Below are 20229 nucleotides of genomic sequence, written 5' to 3'. Positions count from 1 at the left end.
CCACTTCTGGAAGCAGGTTGTTCCACTGGTTAATTGTTCTAACTGTCAGGCAGTTTCTCCTTAGTTCTAGGTTGCTTCTCTCCTTGATAACTTAGAAGAAGTAATAATAACAGAACTAGTACAGGCCAGTACTGAAACAATCTATAAACTGACCGTTCCCCAATAAAAAAATTAAAAGATAAAATTATGGCATATGCAGAATTGTTAGTAGAATGACTGAATTGAAAGTAGTGTCCAAAAAAGACCTGGCACCTATAATGAAGGATGTGAATAAGGCACTTGCAAGGATTAAAGTATCACCTATCAAACTGACTAATCAGCTTGCCTACAGTACCGCAGGGACAGTTGCAGAAGAACAAAATATCGAAATTAAAAAACCAAAACCAAAGTTGCATTCAATCCTAAAGTGAAAGATCAGACCGGAGGCCAAAAATTAAAGAAATTAAGTTCAGATGCAAGTAATTAAAGAATATAAAATAGCAAAAAAAAGAAGGATATAAGGATTAGGACAAGTCTAATTTAAAAATATGCTATGGTAGGTAAGCATGTCCAGCAGATGGGACAAAACAAAAATTGTAGTGTGAGAGGAACAAGTTCAAAACAATTGTGGCACATTAAAGAGAAACACCAGTAAACTTGTTTAATGAGAAGATAGAAATCCTTCCATATAAAAAACTATCCAAGTACAGGAAGTCAGTTCTTATGTCTTAAAATTTCTTTTCTTCCCTCTCATAGAAGAACAAAGAGATTTATAAAAGAAGACCATTGGACTAGGAAGTACCTTGATTCCTTTAAATAATGGCAGGATACATTAAAATCAAATGAAGTTTTCCGTATGTTTTCTGAAACCTGAACATAAATTCATTTAGTTTATTTTTAACATCATTCTTGAAACAGAGTAAATGAATTTAACAATAAGTCTCATTGTTGCTTTTAATATGAAGATAAAGCTAAATAAAATCAATCGTACAAAATGGTATTTTGACAATTTTCTAAGTAATAATGCAGGCCATTAAAGAAAAATAGCTTGACTTTAAAGGTTTTGTTTCTAATTCACTGCTACTTTGTTATTTAGAATCTTCAATTGGATGAAGAAACTCTGTTTCAAAATGCTGTTGAGGAATCTTATCAAGTGAACCTTTGAAGCTTCTAATTTCCTTACATCACTACTATCTACAAGGGGGGGAGAGAGTCAAGTCTGGTCTGATGTCAATAAAAAGGAACTCTGTGTCCAATTCAGTAGCAATTGTTTTCCCCTAGGCAAACTTCATTTTACAATACTTTAAAAACGTATTACTGCATTGTAGTATAAAATATCTATTTTCCAACTACTAGTAGAAATATTTCAAATATCTGAAGAAAATATCACTGCCTTTGAAAAAAAGTTCTTTTTTATTTAAATTGTTTGATTTTACAGAACTCTTTTTTATTTGCAGTGAAATAAATTGTAATATATTAGAAAGCAAGAAAGGGGGATAATTATCCTTGTTTCAATAGTTCTATTTTCCTTGTATACTTTGTATTTTGAAGTACAGGTTAAAAGCTAAATGGTTTTATTGTGATCCATAACTTAACTTTAACTATTGCATGCAGGGATTTTCTTAATTGTTTCCCAAAGTCTCTAAGTACAAAAACATTTTACTGAGCCAAATAAATAGAAAGGCAGAATTCAGATTTAGAAACTATGACTCGCTGATCTAGAAAAAAATGAGATTCTTTTCACCAACATGTCTGTCATTATGCTTTTCTAAAACTCTTTTTTCCCCCTAAGCATTACTTTTATGTGATTAATTTACATTAATTTAAGACCTGAATAAGACTCTTAAGATGCAGCACAATTCACATGCAATGTTTATTAGCATTTTTCCTCTTTTTTCTTAAATGACACTTTGAACAGAAATGTTAGATAGTAAATTTCTAATACTTGGAAAATGTTATATTACTAAGACTGTTTTTATATTAAGCAAGTTTAATTTTTTAAAAAATGCTGTGTTGTCTTAGGCCAGTATTGAGTTGATTGTAGTGTTTAAGTTAACAAGATATTTTTACTAATTGAACGTATCCTGAAACCAAGTAAAATTCTACTTGCTTTAAAAACTAGCCAGTAAACTATCTTCATTGTAGCATTATAATTATGGGTAGGCAGATTGATCTTGTGTCATTGCATTATTATTCTATATTTATTATTGCTCTATTTATATTCAGGAAATAAAAGAGAATTTTAGAATGCAGACAATGGAATCTCTGCATGCATGCTCATGATTTGATTATTATTTTTGCTTTATTGTTAAGTAGTAATATATGAATTTGGCTTTTTTCCCCCAAACACATTACTCCTTCACTGAAAAATTGTAAAGAATATATTGATTTCTATTTACAGAATCCTCCCACCCCACCTTCAGTTTTTTTTTTGAGAATAGCAATAATATTTAACTGCACAGTTAACAACACTTTTTTTTGTTCTGAAGTTCTATGGAATAGAAATACAACAGAAATTAGTAACTATTTTAAACACATTTCTGGATTTAGTTTAGGCTTCAGATAAACCTAAGTTAAATTAACACATGTAGAGCAAGAGAAGGTACCAATAGTAAACTGCAAGAAGAAGTTATAAGATGATAAGCCTTTCTATGAAATAATCAGAGTGGTGAAAAATAATAAATACTGTGATTTCCCTCTATATCTGCCCCCCCAGGCAATAATGTATTTCTGTTTCTCATTTCTTGGATTGTTTGATTTTTGACTCTTTTTCTGATATTGTCACAATATTAAGTCAGTATGATTAATAATTCTGTACAAGGCAGTGTTAATATCAACATGATAAATTAAACTAACTCCTTATATCCTTTCTGGATTTAGAGGTATCCACTTGACTGTTCAGGCAGTTGGCAGGGTTACCTACAACAGAACACATGCTGCAAAGCAATACTTTACATAAAATACTTTAAAGACATTATTAGCGAATTGGGGGAATTGGGGTATCTAGGCATTGGTAATTAGAAATGCAAACTTAGGTACTTAGTGATGTCACGATTACTAGGTTGGTTAAATATTTTGTGTTACCAACCAGGTAGAGGTAGTCCTCAATTTAACAGCCACAATTGAGCCCAAAATTTCTGTTGTTGAGACATTTGTTAAGTGAGTTTTGCCCCATTTTACACCTTTCTTGCCAAAGTTGTTAAGTGAATTACTGCAGTTGATAAGTTAGCAGCATGGTTAAATGAATCCCTTCCCTTTTTCCTCCCCTATCATTCCTACTATTCTCTTTTGCATTTTTGTATTTTACATTATACATTAATAAAAAAAGAAAAGAAAAATGGTCATAAGTCACATTTTTCAGTGCCATTGTAACTTTGAATGGTTACTAAATGAACTGTTGTAAATTCAGGACTACCTGTGTTGTTTCTTTTGCCCTTAAAAAGAAAACCAGCAATGCAATCATTTGAATTTTTCAAGAGGCCAGGTCATATTACAACTAAATTTCAATTCTACTATATCACATTATTATTATTTGTACAAACAGCTTGCTTTTGTACTCATGTAGTTGAATAAGCCAAATTTATAGTGCTGCTGAAAAAGTGTCATAAATTTGATAATAAATAAATACCACATTTCTAGCAGTAAATAAGAATCTTAAACAGATGGGCCTTGGGCAGACTTCAGGATTGTGTGATTTTTTGTGTGTTGATTTCATTTATTTGTTAGATTTATATCCTATTTTCCCATCAAGAATTCAGAACACTTTACAATGGCATCTCCTTTAACAACCCTGCATCACAAAGATTGGACTGAGATAATGACTAGTCCAAAGTCATGCATTTAACTTCCAGGTCTGAGATAGATTTGAATAGTGGCTTCCCCAGTCTTAATCCAATAACCATCATATGAGAATCCTGAAACAGTGTCAGATGATTGGCTATGAATGCTGTAGGAATAGCTTTCAGGAAGATGTACTATTTATGAAGGATATAGTAAAAATGTGTGTATATAAGTGTGTTTCAGAGAGAGAGTTCCTAGCTGCCTGCATAATATTTTAAACTGATTGGTGTATCTTATAATTCAATGGTGTTGTGGAAAGTATTTTTTTAACATTTATTTAAAAGGAAGCAGAATACAGATTAATGGACCAATAGGACAATTTTTATTTTAAGAAAATGTGCACATGTATATTTTAAAGAAGCTGTGGTGGTACCATGATTAGAATGCAGGTTAATACATTGCTCACTCCACGAGTTTAATTCTGAGCAGCTCAAGGTTGACTCATCCTTCCATCCTTCCAAGGTTGGTAAAATGAGGATCCAGTTTGTTGGGGGCAATATGCTGACTCTGTACACCGCTCAGAGAGTGCTGTAAAGCACTATGGAGAGGTATACAAGTCTAAGTGCTATTGCGATTAAAAATTCAAAATGTTTTTCTACAGCAAATAACTAAAATATTCAGATATCTGGAAAATGTCAACTTAAAGCATATTTGTGTACAGTGTGAGAAAAGAAAATGTGAAAGAACACATAATGGAGACCAACACCAATATTAATGAAGATATTTAAGTAATCAAATATGTATCATATGGTACAAAGTGAATTTAAGTTGCCATTAATTATTTAAGGAAAAACTATCATTCTAAGCATGTTCCAGACGGGCTCTGGTAAATATTCAGGTGAAGGGGGAACCAGAAATTCTGAGCAACTCACTTTTGGGGCTAAAACAGAAAGCAGTAGCCAAGAGATGGACAAAAAAAGTCAGAATAGACATTCACACTTTTCAAATTATGAAATGTAATTTTCTTCAATGAGTTCTGCTACCTCAGAAAGCGGTTCAGAAAGGTTCAATCATCTCTGAATAAACAAAGTCAATCCAGGGCCTGAAAGGAGCTAACTGGCAAGCAGCTAATGCAAATCAGTCCTTCAACAGACATGGGACATTCATTCTACAAGTACACTTCTGCATAAGTAAGACCCATGGAATTCCACTAAATATACTTCGTAAGCACTTCTTATAGAAAAAAAGATAGAGCTACATGCATCTTGTTCTGCCCTCAATAATTTCACTTAATATTCTTGTGTACACAGAAATGTCTGCATAATTCTTCAGGAGATATGCTTTATGAAAAGGATCTAAGAATATTTTTATATGCTATAGAAAGGATAGAGGTAAAGATGTCTCATGTTTTCTTGCTAGCAATGAGGGGGGGGTATCAGTATCTTCTTTTAGGATATATTTTTCAATCCTATAGCCCTGTAATTTCCTCATGACCTTTTGTCCAGGTATTAACCGGGACTAAATCTGTGTAGCTTGGTAATAGGTTTTATTAAACTTCATACACAACCCAACCTATCCAGGGATTTGCTTAGAGTACCTCCACCCCAATCCAGCCAACTTTATATATGTTTGAACTGAACTAATGGCCTGAAACAAACCATTGATCTATAGCTAGGAATAACCAAGTTATTTGATTGACAGTTAATTTACTATAATTGCAGCAGCAGGTACCTAAGTTCAGGGAAACATGAGTTTTGGAAACCTATACCGTTCTTATTTACATCTGTTTTGCACTTGTTATATGCCAACTCTTTGTTCCAATTATGTTGTAAGAAGTCTGTTTCAATTTAGTTGAGCTGGGGGTAAAGAGCAAGTTTTCCCTCTGCTGACACATTGTCTGAAATTTATTTATTTATTTATTTATTTATTAGACTTATATACCGCTTTTTAAGTGCAAGCACTCTCTAAGCGGTGTACACCAGTAAGCAATGTATATATATATTTACATTGCCCCCAACAATATGGGTCCTCATTTTACCTACCCCGGAAGGATGGAAGGCTGAGTCAACCTTGAGCCGGTGAGATTTGAACCACTGACCTGCTGAACACAGTCAGCTAAAGTGGCCTGCAGTACTGCACTCTACCTGCTGCGCCACCTCGGCTCTTGAAATGGAGTCATCTTCTGTCAAGCTTTCACCTCAGGCTTTACTTGGCATTGGAGACTAAACGTTGCAAAGCACAGATAGACATTCTAAGGCATGGAAATAGTGGGGCTATGTCAGAGCTGCTATTTTCCATGAGACCGGAGGTGGGGGAAGGCTAAGATAAAATAGGGACATTACCCTCTTATCAAATGTCAGTAATGTCAGGGTGGCCTTCCTTTGATCCCATGTATCCATGGAAATCCAGAATTCTGCTTACTAGATACTTGGAGAGCATAGTATCAGTCCCCAAATTCTGGCAATCCAAAAAGAGTGGTACACTTTTCTTTCTCTGTGAGAGAACTAGGATATCAGCCTTAGCAGTAAGATGGGAATTATCATCCAGAATAAAGGGGAGCAGATTGCCCATGCCAGTTCCATGATGTCCTTTGAATAATCCAGTGAAGGGATACATTATTTCTAAATCATGATGATGAATTGATAAGATTTTCTTCTAAAAGCCAGGCATATGCAAGATGAGGACTTTTTCTTTTCTAATAATTGTAAAAATCATCTGGTGGGTTATAATACAGTCTTGCCACTAGAGGGTACCAAACTCTTTCAAGACCCCTTTAAAATCTATTAATTTTTTTTAAAGAAAGATTTGATCAGACTGCACACATGTCACTTCAACACAGAGGTGCATCACCTCATATGTGATTCCTTGACTTCAACTCCAAAAGCTTTTACCAAATTAAAATGTCTTTAAATACATCACTGGAAAGTAATCTTACCTATATTTTGCTTAAACTGGAAATGAAATGCAGGGTGAGTGTTGCCCCCTCCACTACGTTTTGCAATGCAGCCTCGGGCACACATCCTTGATTTGAAAAAAGTATACATCAGTGCACTCCCATGTGAATTGCTTATTTGAAAGAAACATATTGCAGTCAAAAGTCTATCTTGTAGTACTCGTAAATATGTCCAGATGGTTATAAATTGGAAAGGTACTTTAAAGGTTACTCAGAGTTATTGATAGGTGGGCTGCCTAAAGTATGACATGTTTATGGCTTGGCTAAATAAATATATGGCCAGTATTGCAAGGAATATATATTGCTGATGCAGCTAGTTTTCTCTGTTGCTTCTATAGCAATTGCTTTATAAAGTACAATAGGTACATTCATTTACAGTTCATCCTCACCTACCAAACTGCATTTGGGACCAGTAACTCTGTCACTGAGCAATGAGATCATAAAGTGAAACATCATGTGACTGTGCCTGACTTATGACCTCAGTTCTGGCAGTGGTTAAGCAAATTGTCATAGTAATTAAGTGCAGGTCACATGATCACAACTTGCAACTTCCTGCCACTTTTCCCATTGGCTTTGCTTCATACAAGAGTTTTTACATAGTTGTCTTCAATGCAGGCAGCTCATAGCCTAAGGCAGAGGTCCCCAAATTTTGTGGCTTGATGGCCCAGCTGGGGGGGGGAGAAGGAGAGGGGAACTGGGCCGTGAGAGTGGTGGGCCGGTGCGCATGTGCATGCAGCCCTTTTACAAGTAGTGGGCCAGCACGTGCACATGCATGATTGTCTGCCGGCATGCCACTCACACAAGTTCAGCAGTAGACATGCATGCTCCGGCCAGCCACTCGCACAGCCCAATTCTGAATAGGCCATGGCCCGGTAGTAGGCAGCAGCATAGAGTTTGGGAACCCCTGGCCTAAGGAGCATTGTCCCTTTGGTTCCTGCTCACTAATTTGTCTTCTTTCTGACATTCAGAAACCTTATGCCCAAATAGCTCTGCTTATAACTCTTATCAATTTTAATGTTCAGGGGAATCCATCCCTTCTCCATTTTATAATGTAGGCAGAAGTCTTCTTCTAGGCAAACCACAGCAACTTTGCAAGAATGATTTTCCATGATGCTTACTCACTCAATACTCAACTTACCCAAAATTTAGCTTACCTATTTATTAATATATTAAAACTTTGTGCAGCTGGCCATCTCACCAAAAGCAACTCTGGTCAGCATACAATTGGATAAAAATCACAAATATAAACATGACATATATAAAAAATGTAAAAATCTACATTTTGACTAGCATATATAATAGACAGATAGATTACTGTCTATCTACTGTATCTCTATCTGATATTGTCTTTATTTTTGTACTTGTACTCAATGCTTTTTTTCTAAAAAAAAAAAAAAGTTGCTGGAACTCTACACACGTCATACAACCTGTCTTGCCTACCCTACAAGGTTCCATCCAAAAAAGGTGCTGGAACTCCGTTCTGGATGTTCTATGAGAAAAAAAGCCCTACTTGTACTTCAGTTAAAATGTAAAACTACAGCTGCAATGATGATGACAGTTATACCATTCCATTACAGAGCAATTCTTTTATGTATGAATCGTGAGATCAAAGAATTGTGAAGTTGGCAGGGATCATCAGGTTCCTCCAGCCAAATCCTTTGCATTGTGCAGAAAACCAATTAATTCTCCACAGATATACTGCTCTATAGATGTATATAGGCATACAAATCCTACCACTGAGTTTTCCCTTATATTTATTTCCTTACCCTTCCTTATATTTTTCCTTCTAAATTAGCTACAGGGGTCTTTGGTAATTCACAATAGTTCCTGAATATACTTCCTATGGCACCATTTTATATACATAAATATTGATACCATGTATTTCCTCAGGCTTCTTTTCCCTGAAGGAAACATCCAACAAAATTTCAGCTCGTCTTCACAGGGAAGTACTTTTATAATTTTTGGTGGCCTCTGAACCTATTATAAACCTGTTAATATCCATCTGAAAAAGTAGTGCCCAGAATTATACATAGTACTCTAGGTATGGTTTTATCAGTACAGAATAAATGGAAATAAGCACTTAATATATATATTTTCCAATGCAGTCCAGAAATATGCCAATCTAATCTTTAATAGGACAATCTTATCCTTAATGATCATTCTCAAATCCTTATCTTATGCAATGTTCTTCTAGGGAGAATCCCCACCTACACCTTTTAATATAAGAAAGCCCCCATATTAGCAAAGTAATGCCCACCACACCCTTGGAAGAGAAAAGGCTTCCCTGAAGTAAAACCACTCAAGCGGCCAGCCCCTGTGAATGGATATTTAGTTTCACAAACTGTTCCATTCATAAATAAAACACCTTCATCCACAGAAGGCTGGAACTGATCAGATTAAAAAGCAGAGACACAAAAGATACCTAAAATCTGCATTCCTCCACTCGACCTCAAGGACAGGACATGACTTCCCAGCCACAATAGAAACCAAGCCATCACAATTAGAATAACAACTTGAAATTATTGCTCAACAAGCTCAAAAATCTCAATCACACAGCCCCAAAATAATATAAACGTCCATCCATTCGCCCGACCAGGTTGCCAGCTGACCTGGAACCCAATGCTGCTGTTACTGCAGTTTCTGGCTTCTGAAATAAAGAAACCTCCTTTCCAAGCAGCTTGCTTTCCCTTCTTCTCATTTCATCCATTGTGCCAACTTCATCTTCCCATTTGGAGAGAATGGACCTTTTTCTTCCAACATTTCCAAGCCGTGAATCTCCATCTTCTATGTGTATTCTTACATTTATCTTTTTAAAAGATACCTTGTTCTTCTCAGTCCAGTCTCCCAATCAATCAAGTTTAGATTGCAATCTTGTTCTGCCTTTATTAGGTGTTGGTCAGATGTACCTTTAGAACAATACTTAACTAATCAATACTTGTGTTCAAAGGTGTTGAAGAAATTAGAAAAAACAGTATTTTATAGTGACTCCTATGGTTTTCTTGATGAGTTACAAAGAAGTAAACAGTATCTTTAGACATCATTCACATTTATGAATAGAATGCATCATATTGCACCACAAAACAATGCTTACAAAGCTCTCCAACATTTTGTTATGACCTGGACATTAGTTAGTCTGAGCAATGAAATGGCCAATTTTCTGAGTCACTTGCAAATGTGGAGAAATAATAACTTGAGGATGAAGGTTTGTTCTCCAAGTTTGTGGATTGGTTTCTGAACGTTTTGTTACCAGGCTGGGTAACATCTTCAGCAAAGTTTAGGGGATGCCAGTGTCAATGTTCTGTTTATAAGGGCTTCACATGTGGGTGTGTCGAGTGAGGGTCTTGTGACGGATGTTGTGATGGATCAGGTGTGAGTCATCAGTGAGTCTTGTGATAGATCTTGTGATGGGGAAGTTACATCAGGTCAGGGACATTGGGAGGTGAACTGCTGGGGGGGCTTGCGTGGGTTAGTTGAGGATCAGTGCTGTCTCTGGTTGGCTGTGTGGTTGTTTAAATAATAACTTAATGCAAAAAAAAGGTCCCTTCAGTGAATCTTCATCTTCCAGGAATTTATCTCAATTAAGAGGCCCATGCTATTCTTTGTCATATAATATTCAAGCATAGTATAACTTTCTTAGAAACCAAGTCACCCATGTTTTTGGAGGCAGTGCATTCACTATGCTAATTGTCTATTGGGTAGGAAGGAATATTCCCAAACATGACATTCAGCTTTACATGCAAATATGAAGCATTTATTTAGAGAAAAGTAATTGGCAATATAGGCAATGACTGACCTTTAAAAAAAACCAGTTTGCTACAGTTTTTGCATTTATTTCAATCTCAGTTGACTGATCTTAAAATCAGGATTTTTGGTATGTGCAGTACATTAGACTGATTGTATGGATTAGAGGTGCTTGTACATTCATCCTGGCTTTTACAAATTTTTTTCATGATTTTTCTTGGTTGTTTTCTTGTATCAATATGGAAGACGCTGATGGAGAATGATATGGATTGCCCTATTAAATTTTCTGCCAAATTATTTGCTTCTCATACGTTTATTGTTAGCTGCAGTGAGCATTAGTTTTAGGGCCAAAGGAGAAAATAAAAGTGCTGAAATTCTGATAGTGTATAATAAGATTGATATAAAAGCTGTCATTAGGATGTTCCTGAGCGGGGTTGGATTTCAACCTCTTGGGACTACATAGAGATTCCAGACTAATTCCCTGCTTGACTCCTCCCCCTGGCTTGGCCAGTCTCTTTCTGACAGTATCTTGCTGTAAAACTGCTGAGATCACTGAGGGATTGCAGCGGGCATAAATGTAATTAATAAATTTAAAAGATTAACTGCTCCATTGTTGAGCATCCATAGCAATTTCATATCTATAGTTTTTTAAATTGAACTATTGTTTACAATAAGCACACAGGAAAATTATGAGCTAGTGGATCTGGCATCCTATTAATATTTTTTACTATAACCCTTTGGAACTACTTTTTCAGATTTTTTTTCAGAAGTTCTGCCTAAGTATAACCAGAACCTACTTCAAGCAGAAATTCTGTATGATAAAGAGACAGATTGTTACATCAGATGAAGTTCAGGACTACCTTAAGAGACAGTATTGTATGGTGGGTAGATTTGAAGAAATGACATCAACATAACAAGGAAGAACTGAGTTGCATCAGAACTACTCCAAAATTCTCTGGAGTTCTAATCCAGAATTCTCTTCTCACAGAGGCCAACAAATGTCCAGGGGAAACCCACAAGCAGAACTTAAATACAGAACCACAATCCTGCTAATATTCTCCAAAATTGATACAAACAGCCATGTTAATTCTGAGATCAGTGCATTTTCAGTTTATCTAGTAGCCATATCCCTAATTAATGCTCTTTAATTCTGTGCTTATCCTTTTATCTTGTGGTAGCAAATACTACAGGTTAACGATGCACCATTTTAATAAGCACTTAAGAATACTTTTTAAAGATAATTTACCTTTCTTCTTTATCTTCTACCATTCACTTCAGAACCCTTCAGCTTCAATAACACCTATCATGTTACTTTGTAACATGATTCCATACTGTATATTGGATAAAAAGTTACACTCATTCCTATAGACTTTCATCTAGCTCAGAGGTGGGCAACTATGGCAATTTTACAATCTGTGGACTTCAACTCCCAGAATTCAACTCCCATGGCTGGCTCAGGAATTCTAGGAGTTGAAGTCCACAGGTCATAAAATTGCCATAATTGCCCACCCCGATCTACCTTGTAACAAGATGAATCATAAATAATGCAGTTTTTCAAAATGGGGATTACTTGCAATTGAGCTAAAGCCGATATTCATTTGTCTGCATTAGCCTATTTTTATTTTTGGGTGGAGCCGCGTTCCCTGAAAAATAAGGTTGGGCATGATTGCTTTTCTTCTGAATCTTGATTAGTATCATTTAACCCACAGATATTTTTTTAAATCAGGGAAAACTGTAAAAACAAGATGAAATAATCTGTAGATTCAAGCATTAAGGACAACTTATTCATTAGTCTACCAGCAAGTATGATTGATTTGTGCCTTGCCAAGAGACACCTATGATGACCATAGGGAGGTTTACTTTTAAAGCAGGTTCTGGATTTCCTAGCCAGAAAAGACAAACAACAAACTCTTTAATAAGAATTTTTAAATTAAAAACACATGCTTTTTTCCCCGCTTCTCCCTTTATTTTTTTTTCGGGTAGCTAATCTTTTAAACTATAAACTTGGGGATAAGATTATCATAGTATTGCTAGGTACTACTTAGTGTAACTCTCTGTAATACCATTTAGGGAGTTAATTGACGAGCATATTAAGTACATATTCTGATTCTAATGTCTCATAGGAAACACTATATGTTATTGAAATGAATTGTAAATATAATAGCAATTTCCCCCAGATTCACCTGTGAGCTATTGTAAGTATATCACATTCCTTAATTAATGAATTAAAATTTGAAAGCATAAAAAGATCCAGCATATCCAATGGTGGCCTTTCCATTGATGACATCAGTCGGTCTGAAACCCAGTGCCTCACCCTGTATGGCAGGGGTAGTCAACCTTGGCTCTTTTATGACTCATGGACTTCAACTCCCAAAATTCCTGAGCCATCTGGCTCAGGAATTCTGGGAGTTGAAGTCCATGAGTCATAAAAGAGCCAAGATTGACTACCCCTGCTGTATGGCATATCACTGACCTTCTTTCAGCTTCTGCAAACAAGTCTTTATATAGTCCTTCTTTCCTCTCCTAAAGGATATGCATTTCAGACAGTCTTGTATGTGAATGGTATCACTGTTCCATCTACTGTGATAATATAGTCCAACCTGATAACGAGCACAAATGATCATCATCTTCAGTAGCCTGGGCTCTACCAACAAGTTACACTGCTATTCCTCAATCAACAGAGGGGCATCTTTCAGCAAATGTCAAATCAACAGAGCCTAACAATTGACCCACAAATTGATAGATTTCCTTTATCTAGCTATATATTGCATTCAGTTGCCTTAAGGTCCAATATTCATCTATATATATACAGATAAAATAAATGAAAAATATATTTTAGTAGATTCTATGATCTATTCATTTTTAAATACCTTGCAATGCTTTAATTTTTTTATACATACAGTCTAATTTCATATCTCCTAGTAATTGATATTTTGTTTTCAGCTTTATTTTTTCCCAAGAAGTGAGGTTTATCTAGTTCTTTGGATACCAACTCTTAATTAAAATCCATTCTATGCTGATTACATGTCTTTTAGCCAGATATTTGACAGGAAGCCAGGTTTCATAAGCAGATATAGTCAGCCACATGCTGGTGGCATTAAGACCAGAGTTTCATGGGCCTTGGTCAATCAGCTTGCTGAAATGAAGTCCAAAGAAATGTGTAGCAAATATTTCAATAGCTTTCCTCAAAATTCTATTCAATTCAAATATTATACAAATAAAATTTGCTTAACTAGACATACCTTAAACTTAATTCCTAATATTTCCTTATCAGTTTTTGCTTTCTCTTGATATTTAGGCAAGATTTGAAAAAAACAACAACTCCAAAATAGGCTAGATTCAAATATAATAATAAGCTAACTGCAAATAAAGCAATCCAGCCTCCCACCATCAAGTGGAACAACTTAAAACAACACATTAAATTTTTGCATACTCAATTGTGCAAATATTTCTATTAATCAAGAGCTGCATCCTTTTTCATTGTTTAGTTGAATATAATGGAGATACAGTACTTTAGATAGAACATAACATATTAAATATTGTAATAAAACAAAATTAAAAAATAATATCACCTTCAGTTCAATTGAAATTTGCTTCAATTGCTGTTGTGCTATGCAGATTGGTGATACACAAGTGGAAAAAATGTGAACAGAAAGAATCTACCCAGGAAATTGTGGACAGAGCAATTATTCAATATCTTCTTATATTTGCGATCAAGTTGTTTGTGACCATTATAAGGAGCAGTAGTATTAGGAAGAAATATTGTAAAAAGCAAAAGGTAATATACCGAAATTAAAAAATGTTAAGTATTTCACTTCCCTAAAAATAAGAATTCTGAAGGTTTTTACATAACAGTTCCATCTTTGATAAATGTGGTTATAGAATGAATCCATCTTTTATATTTTCTACTAACAGCCTGACTCCAAACTTGAAGGATAGCTTTTTACATTTATACCAGAACTATTCATGCTAGTTGATGATCATGCACTTTCCATTAAAGAAGCACCAATGCAGAACTTTCCCCATCTTGTGGGGACCAATGTATCTGGAAAGCAGAGTGGTGTTCTCAACTTGACAATTTTAAGATATGTTGACTTCAACTCCCAGAATTCCCTAATAGCAGTGACTGGTTGGAGAATTCTGGAAGTTGAAGTCCCGTGTACCTTAAAATCGCCAAGGCTGAGAAACACTGGCTTAGAGACTACTGTTTTAACAAACTCTTGCTGGCAAATTATCTCCTCTTTTTTTTTTTTTATTGAAAGTTTTATAAATTTTACAAAAAGACAAAAACAATACAAAACAAAAAACAACATATACAAAAAAAAAACAAAAAAAACTAAACATTACATATAAAAAAAACCCCCCATCCCCCACCCCTCACAAACACCCTCCCTTCCCCCCCCTGAGCTTCCCAGAGCAGAATATAGGCTTAGTTAAAAATTAACAAATAAAGATAAAAATTAAATTAAAAAATTTATATTTATATATATATAAAAAATATCTGTATATAACATTCTCTATATATAAAAATAAAACTTATGAAAAAACTATGTGATATTTTTTTATACCCAGTCTAAATTGTATAAATTTTATCCATTTGTCCCAAACAGCAAGAAACTTCTCTTGCGTTTGTTGCTTTAAGAAAGCCGAAATCTTTGCCATTTCCGCCAAATAGGACACTTTAAGAAACCATTCCTGCAGTGTAGGCAAAGATTCCTTCTTCCAATATTGTCCAACTAACAGCCTCGCGGCTGTAATCAAATTTAACATCAATACAACCTCCTTTGTATCACAATCTGTAACAATGCCCAACAAAAATAATTGCGGAGTAAATTTTACCCTCCTTCTAAAAATTCTCTGGATATTCCACCATATTTTGATCCAAAATGCTTTTATCTCTCTGCATGACCACCAAATATGATAATAGGAAGCATCCGTATAACCACATCTCCAACATTTGGGTTGTACGTCAGGGTACATAAGAGACATTTTTTGTGGATCAAGGTGCCATCTATAAAACATTTTATAAAAATTCTCCCTAAGGTTCTGTGCTTGTGTAAATTTGACATTTCTCACCCAAATGGTTTCCCAGATGTCCAATGAGACTGGGACACCAAAATTCTGCGCCCATCTAATCATGCAGTCTTTAATTAATTCCGTTTCTGAGTCCATTTCAACTAATACCCCGTAGATTCTCTTGATGTGGGTTTGTCTTTGATCCTTGACTTGCTTAATAAGATTTCCATCTTCTCTAAGAAAACCCAATTTACAATCCACCTTCCATTTATCTACTAGTTGCCTATATTGGAACCAAGAATAAATAATATTTTCTTGCGCTAAATCTTCCCGTAATCTTAACTGCCAGTTTTGCCCATCCCATCTAAGTAGCTGACTATAAGACACCATATCCATTTTTACACCTCTTTTTATTCCTTCTATCGCATGCCAAGGTATGGCCCATAATGGAACTTTAAAATCACTTTTATAATATTTTCTCCAAGTCCTAAGTAAAGAGATTCTTAAAATATGAGATTTAAAGACCCAATCCATTTTTTTATTAAATATTAAATAGGCATGCCACCCATAAAGTAAATCCCATCCCTCTAAATGAAGTATCTCAGAATTTGTCAAATTTACCCAATCACTAATTAGTGTTAAAACCACCGCATCGTAATATAATTTCAAATTTGGTACCTTGAGTCCACCCCTCTCACGGAAGTCTTGCATAATTTTAAACTTAACCCTTGGCTTTTTCCCTGCCCAAATAAATTTATTAAGACCCTTCTGCCACTCACTTAAGTTAATCTCATTTTTCAAAATCGGTAACATTTGAAACAAAAAAAGAAACTTGGGTAGAATATTCATTTTTATCACTGCAATTCTTCCCATGAGGGATAATTGCAACTTCTCCCAATTCTTCAAGTCCTTCTGTACCCTGACCCACAACCTTTCATAGTTATTTTTAAATAATTTTACATTAGAAACAGACAACATCACCCCCAAATATTTTACCTTATTAACAATCTCAAAACCCGTCAAGTTAGCCAAAATCTGCTTCTCCTGACTAGACATATTTTTAGGTAAGATTTTAGTCTTATTTACATTAATCTTGAAACCCGAAACCAAACCATAATGATGAATCAACTGTAATAAGTTTACTACAGAGTAATCAGGTTGCGACAAAGTAACAACCAAGTCATCCGCAAAAGCTCTCAACTTATATTCTTTTTTGTTAACTTCTATTCCTTTAATTTCCTGAGACTCTCGAATTTTGATCAATAATATTTCCAATGTTAAAACAAACAACAATGGCGATAAAGGACACCCCTGTCTAGTACCTTTCTCTATTGTAAAAACCTCCGACAAACCTCCATTAACAATAAGTTGTGCCGTTTGTTTTTGATATATTACCGTAAGGGCTTGTAATATCTTTTCGCCAAAATTCATTTCTTCCATTACTCTTAGCATAAAATGCCAATTCAATTGATCAAATGCTTTTTCAGCATCTAAAAATATGAGCCCTGCAGGAACTTGGTTGTTCTTGTCTAAATATTCTAATAGATTAATAATTTGTCTAACATTATTTTTCATATACCTTCCTGTTATAAACCCTGATTGATCTTTATGCACAAGATGATGCACCACCCTCATAAGCCTATTTACCAAAATTTTTGCAAATATCTTATAATCCACATTTAAAAGAGATATAGGCCTATAATTTTTTGGTAAAGTAAGATCTTGATCCTCCTTTGGAATCAATGATATAAAAGCACTACGCCATGAAGGAGGAATCTCTAAACCCTGTAAGATACCATTAAAAAGATCACTTAATGGTTGGATCATCTCCTCCATTAAAGCTTTATAATAAACAGTTGTTAACCCATCCGTACCCGGTGCTTTCCCTAATTTCAATTGTTGAATTGCTGAGGCAATTTCCTCCTTAGTAATTAAGCCATTAATTTCATGTTTCTGATCCTCAGTCAGTTTGGGAAAACTTGCCTCAGCTAGATATTTATTTATATCTAGCAGTTGCACGTTAGTAGATTTGTATAACTTTTGATAATAATCCAAAAAAGATTTTTTGATCAATTCCTTCTGAAAAACTAATTTACCCTTGTAATTTATTTTCTCTATTATTCTCTGTCTCTGTTTCTTTCTTAATTGATAAGCCAACCATCTCCCAGGCTTATTAGCATTACAAAATGTATTTTGTTTCATAAACAATAAATTGGTTGCAGCTTGATCTGCTATCAACATATTAAATTGTGACCTTAATAACTTTACAGATTCTTTAATACTTTCATCAGAAGGATTTAAAATCAAGGCCCTTTCTTTTGATTTAATTTCGTCTTCAAGTTCTCTACGTTTCTGAATCTGCTTCCGCTTATGACAATTATTCATTTTTATCAAAACACCACGCATAAATGCTTTACCTGCATCCCATACCATTGACATTGAAGTCCCCTTATACATATTCAAAACAAAATAGTCCTTTAAACACTCCTTTAACTTTTGAACATTCTTCTCTTGTCTAAACAAATTTTCATTAACTCTCCAGGATCTCCTTTCCTCTTTCTCTTGAGTCAGCTCCATCCAAACTGGGCTATGATCCGTCAGAAATTATCTCCTCTTAAAAGTTGCCTCTGACGTCTCTACATTGGCCCACAAACAGCATTTATTTGTGGTCCTTTGTAATTAATCTTAATAAACAAGATGTTCACAGTATATTGTCTGTCTGTGTATGTGTGTATACATACAAATATTCAGATCCTCATTATTATCTGCATATCTTCTTATGTATGAATTTTTCTAAGAGAATATTTAAATATCAAAAGATGAAAAACTGGCTGTACTTATTGGAGTTTTGAAGCATTGAAAATGGCTTTTTTTTTCAAAGCATTATCTTTGTATTTCTCATTTTCTAGGATTATAATTCACAACTCATCTCAAACAAAATGAGGTAAGAGAGGACATCTTTTCCTATTGAAATATAACGGAGGCTATTTAAATAAATCCTATACCTTTATAAGCAAATGCAAGATGCAATTCTTAGGACCCAGGAGTCAATCTTTGAAGGTAGAAAATCTAACTTTGTAAACTTCTCTGCAGATATATAGAACTTTCTAGCTGTTATTCAGCTTGTATTCATATATGTGTTCCTAACTGTGTTGTATGATTCATAAGTTGCCCTTTTTAATTTAATAACAAACATGTTTTTGAAGCTTCTGAAAGTTTGGGAATAAAAAACCAGTATTGCCAGACATATTCCTGGGATAGCGATTTGTAACAACATATGAACAAAATTTTTCTCAACACCTTACATTTTGTAGCCTCAAATAATTTTTTCAGTGGAGAAAATATGAGAAAATTATTTCTTATCCTTATCCAAACATGTGTGAGCATAATGTTAGCCAGAGTTGATTTTTTTAAATAGTTGTCTCCTGTGTCCTCACAGAGTAAAACCATTTTCTGAATTTAGAAAAGTGATTTTTCAGAGTTTTTAGATGTTCAAAAGCTTTTCAAAGGAAGTTGGAAAGTCCATGTTTGTTGGTGCCATTGCCTGTTAAAAAGCTTATTAGCTGCTCAAATAGTTTATCAGCTCTAGAGATATAAGATAATTATTAATGTCCCTTCTGAGTGGTGTGGTGGCCTAGAGGTGGAGCTCTTGGGTCACAATCAGGAAGCTGTGAGTTCCATCCTAGGTAGAGGCAGATACTTATGTCTCTGGGTGCAAAGATAAAATATCTTCTGTGAGTTCAGTGTAGGCATCAGGAAGGGCATCTGGCCAGTAAATGCTCAGCTCCATTCAGTCACCTCGACTCCATCCCGATGCAAGGGATTACAGGGTTGTTAAAAGAAAAAAAAAAAGTCCCTTCTAGGGAAGTAGCTAGTTTTCAGTCTCCCCTTTTATGCAAAACACTACACAATTATATAAAAAAAATGTATAAGTCAGGAATCCATAATGTGTGCCACAGAACACTTGAAAGTTGTGCTTCTCTTGCCCCTCCCCCAAATTTTAATATGAATTATTTGGGGCATATTTCATTCAAGGATATACTCGAAATTTCCTGTGGTTCTATGCCAATGGTTTGGTTTTGTTTAAAAAGGACAGATACACATTAATCTCTTTTACTGAACATCTGCACTGCTAGTAGAAAGAGCCATCAGCATGTTTAAAGTAAATCTGAAAGCAATTGATCCCCTTCCAAACTTTGTTAAACACAATGTGCTCATTATAGAGGAATGTCATCAATCTTCTATTGCTAGAAGTATACTTTCTCATAATATTGTGCTAAAATCTGTCTTTCAATCCCCCAGAACCCTTTTTCCCTTATATAAGAGGCCTTTGCCATATTCATAGAGTGCTTTCAATTTGGGGGGTGGGGGAGGTGTAGTTTTTTTTTAACCATTACATATTCTTCCTGCCTACCCATCCAAATCTGAAAAAAAAAAAAAACCTTCTTTCCCATCTTCCTTTGAGATTTAGGGGGAAGGTGAGAAGCCAGAAATGATGCAGCCTGCTGAAGAGAAGATTGTCTACAAGACAGGACAGTCCCTCTCACACACCCTTCCATGATTTTATAATTAATAAAATAAATAAATAATCCATAACACCTCCATGAGAATTTCACTGATTTTTTTTCTTATTCCTTTGGGGATACAAAAGAAAAAAAATAAGTTTTTCACACAGCTGAATAAGGAAGATGAGAAACATGCCACAGAAAAATTCAGTACAACCCTTTTGAAAAGACTAATGAGCAGTTTGGGCAAAAATT

The 20229-nt window shown here is 34.9% G+C and overlaps 1 protein-coding gene across 8 annotated transcripts in view; it reads left to right on the top strand.

The window, feature by feature from the left end:
• The window catches only part of RNF138 (ring finger protein 138), a 60512-nt gene that overhangs the window by 9036 nt on the left and 31247 nt on the right, over positions 1–20229 (top strand). For 4 of the 8 annotated variants that reach the window (XM_039333668.1, XM_039333664.1, XM_039333671.1 and 1 more), the window contains one exon: positions 18379–18413. In XM_039333668.1, coding sequence (XP_039189602.1) covers positions 18379–18413 — 35 coding nt within the window. Of the gene's footprint in view, positions 1–1075; positions 2260–18378; positions 18414–19934; positions 19995–20229 lie in introns of those variants that run through there. The other 4 variants (XM_039333669.1, XM_039333665.1, XM_039333667.1 and 1 more) reach the window with 3 other exon arrangements.

The sequence above is a fragment of the Crotalus tigris genome, unplaced genomic scaffold (assembly GCF_016545835.1).
Source record: "Crotalus tigris isolate CLP2741 ecotype Arizona unplaced genomic scaffold, ASM1654583v1 scf7180000024506.7606697, whole genome shotgun sequence".
Classification (NCBI taxonomy): domain Eukaryota; kingdom Metazoa; phylum Chordata; class Lepidosauria; order Squamata; family Viperidae; genus Crotalus; species Crotalus tigris.
This window is presented reverse-complemented; position numbering and strand designations above follow the sequence as displayed.